The sequence below is a fragment of the Cylas formicarius genome, unplaced genomic scaffold, assembly GCF_029955315.1.
Source record: "Cylas formicarius isolate icCylForm1 unplaced genomic scaffold, icCylForm1.1 PGA_scaffold_2__14_contigs__length_35257938, whole genome shotgun sequence".
NCBI classification, from domain to species: domain Eukaryota; kingdom Metazoa; phylum Arthropoda; class Insecta; order Coleoptera; family Brentidae; genus Cylas; species Cylas formicarius.
Genome location: NW_026844319.1, coordinates 6,578,144 through 6,594,584, shown reverse-complemented (window position 1 = coordinate 6,594,584; position 16,441 = coordinate 6,578,144). Strand labels below are relative to the sequence as shown.

General features: G+C 33.3%; 1 protein-coding gene across 2 annotated transcripts in view; it reads left to right on the top strand.

Moving 5' to 3' along the window:
- Positions 1 to 16,441, top strand: part of LOC132697800 (ribosomal protein S6 kinase alpha-5-like) — a 126,058-nt gene that overhangs the window by 85,737 nt on the left and 23,880 nt on the right. For both annotated transcript variants that reach the window (XM_060663456.1, XM_060663455.1), the window contains exon 5: positions 6,061 to 6,255. In XM_060663456.1, the coding sequence (XP_060519439.1) occupies positions 6,061 to 6,255 (195 nt within the window). The remainder of the gene's footprint in view (positions 1 to 6,060; positions 6,256 to 16,441) is intronic.

Sequence of the window (16,441 nt, the reverse complement as noted above, 5' to 3'; positions counted from 1 at the left end):
TGAAAGTTTGAATTACATATCGCCCCACAAAATAACGGGTTTCAAATGCGAACTGATTAGACAGGTTGATCCCAACGGAAGGTCAACAAGACTACCACACATAACATTAATTATTCATTAAAGCAGGTTATTCAGGTAGCCAATTTTGATGAAAAAATATCAAAGCAGTATACATGTACCTAACCACAACAGCCTTTTTGCAATATTTTTGGAAACATATTCGATATAATCTATAGACTCACAATTAATACTTCTATCAGATAGTTTATCATTAAGAGTTGTTCAGATTAACGCCCATAATGAAGTGGGATTTTGTTATAGCACAGAAAACATGAATTTCTTGTCCATTTTTTCAACATTTCGATTTATCTCCTGTAGTGGTGGGTATTGATCTTTTTTTTTTTTATTTATTTATTTATTTATCAAAGTATATCGTTAGTATTTGACGTATCCCCGTATAACCTGCGGAAAATTAATAAAGCGTGAGATAACCGTTTGCGCTCTCAAGGTACTTTTAAATTGCTGTTTGAATGTAAATGATGAATTTTGTTTAATTTGAAACGTTATTTTGGACGTTTATTATCCGCCTAGCCAACTGGCAACAAATTGTTTTCTTCGGAGCTACAGAGTAAAAATTACAAAGTATTTTTTAAAATTTTTGCATGTTGTTAAAACTTCTTTTGGCCTGCAAGATTTTATTAAGTTACGGTTTTGCTACAGGAGCAACAGAATGTTGTAGGAAGATAAATTTAGTCCAAGAAGTTTTCGCATTTTTGTATTTCTCTTTTGTTTAACAACTCAAGTGGATTAATTATAATTCTTATGACCACTTCCCCATATGAGAAAGTCACATGATAATCCCTTTCCATGTTAGGTAGGCTAAGATATTTTTGAAGTTTTTTCAATTTAATGCAATGCAATTACCGCTGAGCTATCCATCGTTGCTCCCAGTTACTTTATCGCATAAGCGAATATAATTTTAATCTTGACCGCTGGATTCCCTGTCGTGTAAACAACAGAAGACATTTTGTTTTATCTCAATTCCAACAATAAATACAAAAAAGCTGACTATATACGCCAACAGTAAGTTTAGTCAATGAAAAGAAAATTTATTTATTGATTCACCAATATAAAATTATCATCAGAGTTTTACTAGAAAAAATAATTTATAAGTCTGTAAAATAGAAAAAAGTAAGGGTAAGGGGGAAGAAAGCAGAGAAAATTAATGTGTTTATTTAATTTATATTAATTAATTAGAATATAACATAAGAACATAAAGAAGAAGTTTAATAAGGAAAAAGAATCGGATAAATTTCATTCCCATCCACAGGAGAGCTTTTCATTCATTGGTTATTTTTAACAAGAAGAGTTATTTCGGAACCGTTTTGGCAGCTCCTTAGAATAAAAATGTTACTAATTTTATTATTAGCATCTCTTCGAAGAGTAGGTTAAAAGTCCAACGCGTACACAGATGCATTCTAGTGACAAGTTAAAAGATCTACTGCTGCTTCTCACAAAAATTTTCAGACATATTATTTAATGCCAAAAAATAAGAGATACTATCAAAATACAATCCCTTACTAAGGAAACACAACAAAAACTTTGCCCTTGCACAGAACATTTACTATTAACAAAATTTAAAAAATCGAAATCCAGTAGTTTTGCTTAGTTTTGGTTAGTTTAGACTTTTATTATCTCTTATTCTGTTCTGGTGAATTTCCAAGTAAATAAAAAATTGGTAGTTATTCCCATATTTAAAAAAGGAAAATAATAAAATATTGTCAGGTGATCAACACGATTTTAGAAATGGTCAAAGTCATTGCCAGCGTTGCACTTTTTTTTAAATAAAATCTTGTAAATTTGATCGATTTGGGAGAATGCGCTGTTGCGACAACATGTTTGTCTTCAAAATATTGATTTGAAAAATCATATAAAAAAAATTCCTTCAAATATGTTAAATATTTCAATTCTGGGTCCGATTAGCTTATTTATTAACCATTTTGACACTATAGATCTCGATTTACAACTTTCGCAAATGATGTTTAACTCTGATAGAGTTTTGAGTTTTCTATTCCTGAACCCATGCACAAAAGAAAAGAATAGCGAAAAGATTCCTTTTAGCTTCAATATAAAATTTCTTGAGCTATATATTGATAGGAATCTTAACTGCCAAACACAATTAAAATTGAGACAATTAAAATCAGTGCTAAAAATCGAACAACTGCTTTATTTTGCGAATGGCGTCTGTCAGATACAGCAGGTCATATACTATATAACACAAATCAGCTTTTTTTTTCAATATTAAAACATTTCGACATTCAACAAAATTACAGACTACAGAAAATTGTATAATCACACGTCAACAAACTACACTGACAATACCCGGATCCAATACTTATATATACTTCCAAACGGCATACATTGTCATGAAAATATTATATTTACGTATATATTCTTTTTTATAATTTCATTTGTTATTAATAATTTTGGTGTCATAAAATGTTCATCTATAGAACGTAATATTTTCATAAATGTGGTTTTATTATACTTTTGTACTTAAAAAAAATTTAACATTCTGATTTTTAACGGAACATAATAAAAGAGTTTCAGGTTAAGACAGTTTTTGTCAGATATAGTTAGACGACAACGTGGAATGCTTAATAAGTTACCTCATCTTGTTTGGTTTTCTCCTTATGAATCTCCAGCAAATTGTGGTAAATAAAGAGAGTAGGAAGGGATAAAATATCGAAAAAACGGCTAGCAGTGTTCCTTGTGGTCGACTGTGGCCATTAACCTAATGGTTCTCATATGAAGGTGAAAAATAAAAATGGCATCGCTGAAACTATAGCAAAGGATACCTTAAGTAATCTGTGTTTAAATAACCCTTCCAAAATATTCTCAGCGATAGTCGGTAAATTAAGACAATTTTTATTATAACCTGTAAAGGAGGTATCGTGTGCAAACATTACGCTGTTGGTTCGTATCATAAAATGACACTTTGAGAAACAGAGTTATCATATAGTACGTACTGATATCTATTGGAGAGATATGATTCAAAGAGTTTCAGGGGAGTATCTCTAATAGCATAGATCGAAAGTTTCTTCAGGAGTAAACCATGGAAATTCAATCGAAGGCCCTGGCCAAATCACACACCGTAAGAACAGCGAGCGACCTACCCTCCAAGTTCCCAACTATGCTCTCCACAATCTTCAGCATAATACTGCTTATGTTAAAATAATCAGTCGATGCTGAAAATTTAAGATTTTTGACAGCATTGGAAACTCCGTAAACCGTAACTGATTGTTTTGATGGTTTTTACGCAAGTAATCAGTTTGATATTTTGATGTATCTGACTTCACTATGTTTTCAGCGACTGAACTAAGAAACACATTAAAATCATCTGGTTTTCCAGTATTTCCAATACTACATTGGCTTTCCGTTTTCCTGAAAATATGGGGCCGTTACTTTTTAATAACTTACCAGCTTTTCAAAGTTACGTTAAAACCCTTTTTTTTAGTGTCATGTAGAAAATTATTTACAAATTGTACCATAGCAGTAAGAATGACTTTGCCTATATAATGAATTATTGTGAAGGGAAATAAACGCATTGTATTGTATTCTATTGAATTATAAGAATTTCATATGTAGCTGTATTTTATTTGACGGTTTCGTTTAAATGGAAAGCCTTGGACCGACCTATTTATCGGATATCCCTTGTATTTCCGCGCATCCACTTTTTACCCTTAATAAGTAATAATTTCGATAGTGAAACGATGCAGAACGACTGCATTATTACATAATAAGCGTTTGAAGTACCGTCGCCAATAAAGCCGGTAACCTTCGCACGTGGAATGCGCCAACACAAACCAACATTTTCGAACATTTCGTCTATTAATAGGTTTGGAAGGAGAGGGCTAATGTCAGGGACGTGCGCCCTTTGTCAAAAAAAACTTTGCCTTTCGGTTTGGTCGGTCTCTCTCTCTCTCTCTCTCTTTTCTTTCTTTCTCTGCTGCACATCTTTCAATCCACCGGTTTGTATAATTTTGATTAAGAAATTATGTTACTTATCCGTCAAAGTCAGCAGGTGCACAAAATTGCTGAATTCGTTGTCTTGCATTAAGAGGAACTTCATCCAGTAAAATTGGAAAATCATGGATCAATGAAACTTAAATAACCAATGGCCGTGAGACGTTCTTCAATTAAAAACGGACCAATGATAAAACAAATCTCCCACCCTCAAAGAGAGCTGATTTCACAACACTATAACGATCCAATTAATTCCGAAGTCGATGTCTCAAAAATTATTATTTCTAAAATGTTACACGTGTTTCGCCCACACGGGCATCATCAGACATACAAAGACGTCAACGTCAACGCATACGAACCTATGAAGCAGTGGTCAATATTCCTACACCAAATATTCACTGAAAATCTATCTTGAAAATGGGATTCCCGAGTTTGTCGTGGATTTTTAAGTGCCCAACTATGTTAATTCCTGGTGTTACTGATACTGTTTCGGGTGAACGAGGCTTCATCACTACATAATATTATCCGAAAAATCGTGTAGTGTGTAGTCGGCCGGTTTTAAAGGTTGCATAAAGTTCTTCAGACTCTTATCCGGCTTACGTTAAGTCTGTCACTTATTTTTAGGACAATAGTTGAAAGTTGAGCATCAATCAGTTCCTGTTGAACGGGAGGTTCAAAAGTAACTGGAAACTTGCCTGTTTCTCTCAAACATCGTTGTACACTGCTAAAAACAATTCTACAAGGTACTCTACGAGTGGCAAATTGCCGACGATATTCATCAATCGCCGCTCGTCCGTTTCCATTACACAATCCATAAATAAAGTGAACGTTGGCGTATTCTTAATTTGAAAAAGCAAACATTGTACCTTGTCACAATACATAAGATTCTCAGTCACCTGGACTTTTTAATAACAATATTAACAGCCGAACGGAGCACTGGAACAACTAATTCAATAAAGCGGTTTCTTTTGAAATATTCTTTAAAATTTCAACTGCGCAGTTAGAATATGGTGCCGGGCATATTGACATTTTTAGCTTCAAATCATCCCAGCAACACACTGCTACACATTTTTATACTACTTTTTCTTTAAGTATTCGAATATATTGGACTGAGGTGACTGGCTTTTACTTGATGAAATTCCATTTAACACAATTAAATTTATTTCATTGTGTTCGAATGTAATTGTCAACTTGCCATTTTTGTCGTTTGTATGAGATTTTGGAGCACAGATTTTTTATTGACTATGAATAGCAGTTCTACTATTGACCATTTCAAAAAAGTTAATATCATGGGCACCGGCTCTACTTCGGTATCGGTCATTTATATAAGATATATATAAATATAAATTTAATGGATAAGTTCACTCTTTTATTTCAAAAATTAATAATCGTCCATATTGAAAGGTCATTTGTATTTTCATGGACATCTCGCCGTTGCTCTGGTCGTATCAAGATAAGCGATAATGTTTGCCATAGAAGTGTTAATGAAATAAAAAGCTTTGATTTAGTAAGCGTTTTAGATAATAAAAACTACATAAGAAATTTTCAGAAGACATTGTTGTTCGTTGCTTGACATCGTTACTTATAAAAGTTTTTAAACGTCCCACAAAAGGAGATGAGGTATGAAGGTATGAATTTGTACAGCAATGATGATGTTATGGTGTTAACATATTTCTTTGAATATACCAAAGAAATCTTAAAAACAGTTTTACTTGCTCTCAATTTTTCTCAGACTATTCCCGAAGGGCTTTAGTTAAGTGTTGATCATTAAAATGTAAAACTTCGTTAATCAATCAAAACATGTTTTATTATCAAAGGAAGTGACCCACAAACCAACAATAAAATGGGTAATATACGAAACAAGCCCCGTAAGGGCATACGCGTCAGCATAAATATACAGTTAACCTTGTAATACATGATCATACAGACTGGAGATATCAAGATAGTAACGCACAGTAACCACCATTTGCTTTGGGGTTAATGTTATAAATCTCGACCTGTGTTCTAATGTTTTTTTCTTTTTTGGTTTTGCAGCTGGGCATCATCTACCGAGACATCAAGCTTGAGAACATTTTGGTGGACGAGGGCGGTCATATCGTGCTGACCGACTTCGGGCTCAGCAAAGAGCTATCCAGGAACGATGGCGAGCAAAGGGCGTACTCGTTTTGCGGCACCATCGAATACATGGCCCCCGAAGTAGTCAGAGGTGGCACCCAAGGCCATGATATCGTAAGTACTCACGCACTTTCTTCTATCGGGGTTATTAGATGCACTCGGTAACCTCGGACTTCCTCCATCGCACGTAATCTCGGCATTCTCTCCGTGTGGGTTGGTCGACCTTTACCTGCATCAAGTTCGGCGGGTCCATGTGATCGCCGGAAGCATGCCGCTGTTGCGTAGCGTCGCGCACTTACTTAATTTATGCGCGCGGTGTTGTTGTTGCCGGATCCCGCCGAATTTCCTGCGTCGCTTGGAAATCAAGGGTTTGCTTAAAAAAGGCGAACGCTAAAAAAACTATATTATTATTTAAGCAGCATCTAATAGTGCATTTAACTCGCGATACTAGCCATTTTTAATTTAATTTAAATGCCATCCTCAAAGTTTCACATGGAAAATAGCAATGCAGGTCCGCTTTTACAAAAATGCATTATTCGGTACGTATTTCAAGCGGTCATTTCAGCTAAAAGAATAACTGTCTACATTAAATTAAGATATGTAACAAAATAAGCTACAATGCTACCATCGATGAGATGGTCCTTCCAGTTCCAGTTTCTCATGTTAGGCCTGATTTTTTTTTTGCGGCTGCTGCTTTCTTCCATTTTTTTTTATATTTTCGTATTAATAAAATTGGTCTTTTACTGAAATTAAAAATTGCAATTCTTATGCGGCGCCTCAAAAAGCCCCGCTTAATGAGTAGCCATTGACATCAAAATAACTGTGCAGATTTATATTTAACTTTAAATATCTCGAAAATGAATTCTTCGGTCATTACACTGAAATGATATATTATTTGTATACAATCACCGGTTAAAATGTGGAACAAATTCACTTAAAAATCAGGAAAAAATGCCCGCACACGTCCGTAGTTTTTTCTTGCGCATTTTTTGTAGTAAATATAAAATGTACAAGGTGGATAAAAAAGTAGATGTGGTTACCAAGCCCCTTTTTTGAATGTTTTTTTTCAATCCATCAAATTTCTCGCATAATTCATGTAGCATACCCTATATCACAGTTTGCAATAGCAACAATTTAAAAACTTTACTAGTACTAGCTAGAAATTAAATTTGGAGTTTTTGTTCTCTTTGTCATAAAAAGTATGCGATAGGTATATGGTATACTACATAAATTATGCGTAAAATTTGAATTGAAAAATGAATATAAAAAAAGCAAATTGGTATCGACATCTGCCTTTTGCCTCGCCCTATATATTTTCTGTTTACTGCAAAAAATGACCAAAAAAAAAATATGTTGGACGTGTGATTTCTAAATGAATTTGTTCCAAATTTTTTCCGTTCACTGTAAAAAGGAAGAATAAAGAATATGTAGTGAATTGTAAATTCCGACAGAAGTGAGGAATTTTTGGAGTGTAAACGCGCTAGACACTTGAGATTATAATTCTATGGTTCATGTACGGTTAATGAATTATGTTGTATACAGAGTGTCTAAATAACGTGTCAAAGTAATAATATATCTCATTTATTATTTGTTTTAGAATAAAATGTTAAATACAAAAGTTATAGATAAGACCAAATAGAAACAATTTAAAATTATTTTCAAATGTACATGGTGATTCATAAATATATGGGAAAACAAACTTTTATATTTTTAAATGTAACGCCATATATATTATTGCATTAGTAGATGTTCAATCATCCAATATATGTATATATTAACACTATATTTTTGACGCCATTTCCGACAGCTGTCATTTTATTATGCCAACAATTTCACAGTAGTAGTAGTAGAAATTTATCCTATCATCAAATGTAAGCCAATACAAATGTGGCCATACAAGTGTAAGCTGGCCATACAAATAAATAATTAATTGGAACCTGTCTATTTTGTATTAGTTTTCTCAATTAATTTGTTGTTAATTTGCAACTGGACCATGAATATTTTGATGGAAGAAGTGATTTTCGTACTGTTGGTACTTTATCTGGAGCACTATTAAAATTGCATTTTTAATACTATCCCTAGTGTAAAATAATGTTTAAATTGTTTTTCCAAGGTTGCGCAGATCATAATTTTATGTTTGTTTAAATCTCTGATTTAATCAAGTATTTTCGCATTACATTTTGTATTAACATGTAATAAATGCCATTATCTGAAAGAATTATGCTTAATACGTCTCTGCAGACTTTTTCGCCTTTAGGTAATATTATCTTTGTTCTCAATCTTATGTAGATTTTTTGACACGGTTTGAAAATTGTCAGTATTTGTTCGTAAAAAAAAGGTAGGTATAGGAAATGCTTAATAAATTAATAAATGTAATTAATGGAAGTATATGTTCCATTTGATTTTTTACAAAAATTGATATTTTTTATTTTGACCCGCCCTGTATAAACCGCTTTATAAAATTGTTGCCATAATAAAATTACAGCTGCCGTAAACTGCGTCAAAAATATAGCATATTAAAGACAGATCATTTTTGATTGAAAAATGGCCATAAATCCGAAAATTCTCACTATGGACCATAACTACCCCACATTGAGTAGTCGAGTATAAAAACGAGATTCATTGAAAAAATATAAGTTTGATTTCCCATGAATTAAGAATCCCCTGTTTATTTGAAAATAATTTTAAATTGTTCCTTTTAGTCTCATCTATTACTTTTGTTGTTAACATTGTTCTCTAAAACAAATAATAAACGAGATATATTACTTTGACACAGTATTTGAACACCCTGTATTATTTTTTTACAACTCGACGAATAAATTAATCTATTATATTTGCATATGCAATAGGTGTATTATATTATTAATTTCTCCAAAAACAAGACTGCTAAAGATGAAATTGAGTTGTGAAATAATATACAAGGTGGGTGTTACATTTAAAAAAAAATGATAACTGTAAACGCCAAACCAAATTTCAATCAGCATGTAATTGTTGCGTTTATTTTGCAACATTAAAGAAGCCCTTTTACTGGTCTGCCTCGCATGATCGATATTTAAGGCTATTCCACATAAGGCAGGTCGCTTGTTTTCTCGTTTGGAGTTGTTCGATTGTCCAAAAAGATCAACATAAAAACGAATTTTCTTTTTATCCATTCCAGCAGTGTTTCTATAACAGCTATGACTTTCTTTCAGTTTCTCACATATGTGCGATTGTTTCCTCCCTTCTCCGTTGTAGTCTAGAATTTATTCAACTTAATTACTTTTCTTTGGGTTTTCATTTCCCAACTTGAACTTTGCAGTAAACTTCCTTTCTGTGATACTTTGTACGATTAGGGATGCTTCCCCCCATTCTATCGCGCTTGTTTTAATTTTTCCTGCATTTTCTTACTTATCCACAGCTTACATTCCGCCTCCTTGTTCAATAGTTCAATACCCATACTTCCATACCCATTCCAAAGCATCAAGGTTTTGGTGATTTCAACGCGGCGAGCGAATTTCTCGAACCTGGTCGAAGGTAGATTTTTTCCGCGCGTAGACTTGGCAACGCCGCCCGACGTCTATCGTCCCTCGTGGTCGACGACGACGGGGAAGCAAGCGAGCAGCTGACCTCGTTCGAGGCGGGAGCAAGTAGGTTAGATTTTATTTCCCCGATAAATAAATGAATGCGTTTGATCGCCGTTTCGGTTTTGCCTCTTGTCTTTTTCACTCACCGACTTTCCCTCTCCGTCTTTCTTGCGTTTAGCCCGGGGCCAAATTCACTTTCTCCGGGGAACCGACCGGAGCCGTTGGATTACGGTATTTAACGCGTATTAAACTGTGGAACGCATTGTAGCGGTATTCGCCCGGTTACCGGTCGTATCGCGTTCTCGATCCATAACTTATGGTGTTTTTTTTTGTTGGGGCCTTTGATTGCACCACTTTTCTACCGTTTCGGTTATTTAGCTCTGACCATCACCGAACCTGAATTTTGAACGATGACAGGGAAGGTCTCTTCTACACTCCTCATTCAGGTTGCAGTGATACAAGTTGTGATGTCCCACCAAAGGCAGAGGAAAATCTCAATGCCTCAGAATAGAAACCTATATTTATTTTTTATCAATCATAGCGATTACTTGGGTTTAAAAAGCATTATTTCTTATAGTGGAAAAGAAATTCTTATAAAATTTTTAGGAGTTCACATCTGAAGTACTTCATTAAAGACGAAAATGCTTGTTTTCTATATTCCGCATTTACTCATTATTTCAGTTTGTGAAGATACATTTAGTTCGGAATAAGAAACTTCCTTTATTCATCAATAGTTATGTGTAATTAATTGTGTCTAAAAAGTGAAAAATGAAACTCCTTATTTTTTTTTTAATTTTTATCTAATATACTTCGCCTGTTTTGTTTATTTATCTCTGTCCACCACCTTTGAATGACAAGAATAGCTATTTTCTATACTCCAAATTTACTCATTCTTTCAATTTACATACCTCTCGCGGAAAGCAGAGGAGAATCTTTTCCATTTTTTTATCAATCACAACAATATCTATTAGCTTTTAGCTTACCTGTTTAGCTCATTTATTGGTCCTCTCATGTTGCAGGGATACATGTTGCGGTCTCTCGACAAAGGCACAGTACGAACCTTCCAATTTTTCATCATTGGCAACAAATAAATTATTTTTTTATTTAATTTAATCATATATATAATATAAATCAAATTATACTTATACTTATAACTTCGACCGATAAAACATGCTTATTTTCTATACTCCACATTTACTCATCATTTTAGGTTGCAAAGATATCGATGTTATGGTCTCTAGCCAATAGCTGAGGAGATGCTTGGAGCATCAGAATAAGAATCTTCCATTTCTTTTTGTCATTAGTAAGAATTAGTTGCTATAAAGCCTTTGCTATGGAAAAATAAGCTAAACATCACATAAAGTGCTGTCTAAATTAGGTTGGCACTTTTTAATGCTAACCCAAATTGTCCCATGTCATATCTGCAGCTGTTTACAAGACACTATTACACTTTTTGATTTGTGGAATTACATTTTTAAATGTAAAACTTTTGTTTAGTTCTCGATTCAAATAATAAAAATCCTATAGTACCAACTAAAAACTGTATTAAAAATTACAAACACTTTCTATAAAGCAACGCTAATAATGCATTAACGAAGTACATATTTGGAAGCTGAAGGCAAAAAAAAGAACATGCAACTAGCAAAATTTGCACAAAAATAAATACATAATATCTAAAAAACAGAAAAACCAAAAATTATATTTGAGCTAGATATTTACTGCGGATATATCCTGTTTTATATATTGAAATGAAATTAAATTAAATTATATTATATAATTACTTATATACACCTTAATTTTTAATTAGTTCATCAATTCATCATTTGTTAAAGCCATCCTAGTCTACTCAGAAAAGTACCCGAAGAATGTGGAAAAATCTTTTTTGTATCTTCAAAAAGAAGTCTTTTTTACCAAAAGAAGTAATCGAGAATGTGCCACCAATATTGACATAGTTCTTGTAGTTGCCGAGATCTTCTACAGAAACATCCAAATTTGGCCCGCCTGTAGAGGTGTTTTTCTTTGTAACTTAGTAACTAATAATTTGTTAATTTGTTACACACGTAAAATATATCACAGCTTTGTGCGCCGTTTAGTTCTTGGGGAGTTGTGGTGTGGGTAAATGGGTATAATTATCATAATTTATTAACATACCATAATCTACAATAATTATATATTTTCATTATAATTTAAACGTCAAACCCTGCAAAAATTTCGTTGCTTATATCTAATGGAACTTCACATTTACAAAAAAGTAGTACCGTCCACAATTCATAATTTATTATCTGCAATCTCTTTCCTTTCTTTATGTATAATTTTGCTTTTGGATCTACCAATTACATTTGGTTAGTTTTGGTGAGTTGTATTAGTTTGATTAGTTATGAAATCTCGTATCAGTTTAAGCTAAGCAGTCAGGAAGAAAGATAAGAAACCCACCCGCAACTGCGTTTCGAACGTTCTGGGAAAAATTGATGATTCGCGCAGTTTTGTATAATGGGGCATCCAGTGGCCTAAAAACCGGAAGCGGTTCAAAAATCGAAGTTGCCAAGGTTCCCGCGTCATTTATTTATTCTCAAAATTACCTTCCATATCCTCTGTTACACCAATGTCTCTCCGTTTATCGGTAACTTTAGTTTCTTTTCAAATTTTGTCGGTTCGCTTCTGCATCGGACTTGCCTAAAATCACAGTCGAACGTTACTTTAGAAACGAACTAACCAAAACTAACAGGGATGTGAACAATTTCAAAATAATTTGCTGTTAATAAATTAATTTTGAGGAGAAGGCATATTAAATTAAATTAAATACACTCAAATTGTCACAAAAATGGGATAAAGCAACATAGATCGCAGATCTTTGAGTTATTCAGTAGCTGTGGAGAGTTTGTGAGACTACTACTTAATTGAAAAAAAAAATAACTTTTAGACTTAGATGAAAAGTGAAAAAGGAATTTTAGCTGAGCTATGTTCTCAATAGGCATGTTCAAATATAAATCGTTATGAGCGTAAGCCCCAAGTACAAGTTTTTCTTTTAAACCTAATTTTAAGATATTTTTGCAATAGGTGTATCTATGTCAGTCTAAAGAGCTCTGCAATAATCTCCCTGTAGATAGAGATAAATATGCTAGGTCCAATGTCATTGATAAAGATAAAAAAGGGCCACTTGAAGGGCATCACAATAGCACGCATCGTCCTTAAAAATATTTCATCATTCGTCCTGTCACAGACCTTTAAGAAGTCTATGATTTGTAGTTTATTATTTAAAGCATTCTGGACATACGAAAAGGCACGAAAGATTTGCCACTTTGTTGTTGTTATGGTTGGATTTATTTACAGATGATACTCTTGTGTTCTCCATCATACACAGGCATGTTACAAACGTTATAATATTTGAAAAATATAAAGAACGAGCCTGTAATTATGTACAGAAGATTAGAAACAAAAGATCGCAGTCTTCCAGAGTTTAGAAAAGGCACTTGCCGATGAAAAAAAATCGAAGCAAAGTGTGCGCAGTCCTTGTGAGTGAGTGAGTGAGTTTGTAGAAACCACGATCTTCATCTGTGGAAATAAGGATTCATACAAAGGCATCTCAAAAAACCTAGAGAAATTTGGCAAAGAGAAATTATTCAATATACAGATGGGTCTGTATATAATTATATATGTATAGTGGATTTGTCATCTAATTTAAATACAGGACAAAGTCTAGAAGTGTTTCAGACTTCCGGAAATACGTTTGCCGATAAAGAAAGATTAAAATTGAAACAAAATGTGCCCACGCCTTGATGATAATATTATCAGACGCAAAGGTTATTTTAGATTTTTTTTAAACATTTTAGAACAGTGTTTCCTTCGTTACAAGTTATATAGATTTAAGTTAATGGTTATTATAAGAAGTAGTTGTAACTGGATTTCTAATTGAATAAATGGATCAATTTTATGCATATATATGTACACATTATAATCTGTATCCGCGTTAGATACGACTTTCCTAATTTGGGAAACCGTCAGCCGCGCATCGTCTGAAGTATGACGAATTTTCGCTACCAAATAAGATTTGAAAATGTCAAAAACCAACGGAAGCGTGAATTTAATCGACCTGGCAATGACGTCGTTGCAACAACAATGGAAAATTTAAACCGAAATTTTGCTGCGACGGTATCACGCTCAACACGTGTCGTCGCCGCCTGGGTCGCGGCCATGTTGCTTGCGTAAAAGCGCTGTTGCACGTGGGCATCTGCTTCGAATACTTAGGAGGATATAGCTGGTCTACTGTATAAGTTTGATGAGTAACCGGTAATTTTATATTTGAAGAAGTTCAGGTGCGGCAGAAGCATGAATCCGAGATTGTATTCTCGCTAGACAATATGTTATTTTAGCGAAACAATCGAAGCAAAGGTTATTATTGACGTTTTAGTTTTTAATTAACATATTACTATCGCTTCGGTACTTGGAAAAATATAAACAAAACAATTCGCAAAATCATACAGCAATAATAAAGCTTTTGATTGATTGACAAATTTGTGCTTTTTGTGCTCGCTCGTTGTACCAGTATAGCGCTACAGTTTTCTTTTGAACCGACATTATAATTATGCACTTGTTTGCAGTTTTTTAAATACAAATTTGAGTTTTTGCGCATTTATTTTTTTTTCATTTCTATAGATGAGCAAAATATCTGCTTCTTTGATATTCTTAGAGCATCTAACATTTCTTATTGTTGAATATTAATTACACTTTAAGAAAATAGGGTTAACTTATGTATCAAGGTAGGGTTACAATCAATCAGTAATCAATAGTGAGAAACGGTATTCAAAATGGGGCAAAATAATAATTTAGTAGATCATCATTGAAAACAAAAGAAACAAACAAAACACCTACCAAAAAACAATCTTTTTCCTCACTTTCTATAAAGGTACTCTACTTGACTAGAAAAAAATATTCGTGGGTCTAGAACAACTCTCATGAATTTAATTTCAGATACATATTCGCTAGGTGAGTCATTTATCATCATCATCATATTGATGGTGCTGAGCTTTGAAATGGTTTGCAGTTTGCTGCTGACCCTATTAGAAATTGTTTCTTTACACTTTGGACAACGCTATTTAAAACATATGCTATCGGCGAATAATCACTACCTGGTTCAGATATGAGAGTAGCATCTGCAAATAAATTAACAAACAAATTCTGCAAACCTCTGTTGATGCCGTTAATGTGTGAATCAAACGATAGTGGCCCAAGAACACTACTCTGCGGTACGCCATAAAAGCTCACTTGCCGAAATCTTTTCCACACACCTAGTCATTGATCCAGGTTAATGCACCATCTTGTGCACCATATTTTGAGAAGAATGCCTCTAGCAGTTGTTTCAAAGTCTCGTTTGAGATCCACCTCTCCTACCACATTCGACCACTGCGTTTGCTGAGTAAACGTATGGTTAAGACTTATTTACTTCCATTATTGCGATTATCACACATAACTAAAAAGAAAATTTATTTTGGTGGAAAATACGTTTTATAAAAAAATTCTCTAAAGTCAATCTTCAATCTTTGGTACTATTTAGTTAACAAAATTAAATTTGGAGAACTGTTTTTAATTTTTTTTAAGGATTTATTTTAATTTTAACTAGTAGTAATTAGCTTAGTTTTTTTTGTTTTCGGAAAACAATCAAATTAAACTGTAATTTTGGTAACGGATATTCTAATTTCACTCAATGAAATGGGTTAGTTGTCAAAACCAAATATTGTCCACTAGTCGAAAGTGCCATCTGGATATCTAACTGACAAAAAAGAATTCTTGCTTAAAATCCATCAGCAAATAAAGATTAGTAACTTGAACACTCTGCAGATATACATCTGTATTATTACTCAAAACGCGCACCATGTGAGCATATAATTTAATAATAAACGATCACTTAAGTTTAATTTAATTTAATTTATTTTCGACAATATTAATTACAAAATAACATTCCTGACAATAAAATCTTGCAGACTTCATAGTCTGTGTATGTGTGTGCACTTAACATGGCGCTGAAAATATTTTTGCAAATTCCTAAATCTAACCGGTTAGAAAACAATACAAGACAATTCGTGGCGGAAATGACTGTATTCTATATTATGGAATATGTATTGCACACAATTATTATGTGTTTTAAGTATTACAACATTGAAGGATTATTAATTATAAAAGATGCAGAAGGAATGAGTTTTAAAGAATGTGTAACAATAATAGGCAGAAACCATTTCCTGCGTGGTTGTACAAGTCGCACTAAGCATAGACTCAATTTTTCGCAGACTCAAGTTATTTTATTATTTATTAGCCGCTGCTTGAGTTTATTTTTTATTTTGTGAAATGATTTATTCTTAAGTTCAACGGGTAACATGTTAAATATTTTTGGTATTTACTTAGTTTTACATTTGGAATAATACAGTTATTATTTTTTGCGTGTCTCGTGATATTTGATGTTGTTTTGCGCAAGTATCTTACCTCTGATTTTATATACAATTGATTAATTTGTAATACTTGGTCATCGTGTACTGCAATAAAATTATTTGATGATTTCGCTTGCTATCCGCCGCTGCTAGTCGCTGTTACAACATTCCGAAGAATTTGTAGCACTTTTAAATCGTTGCCGCTGTTCACAATTATTTTGTTTTCGGTTTGCGCTGCTTCCCGATTCTCTGCAAAAGCCCGCGACGTTTCCCAATACAGCATTTCCTAACTCAAACTAAAGAAAAAATCAAGCGAGC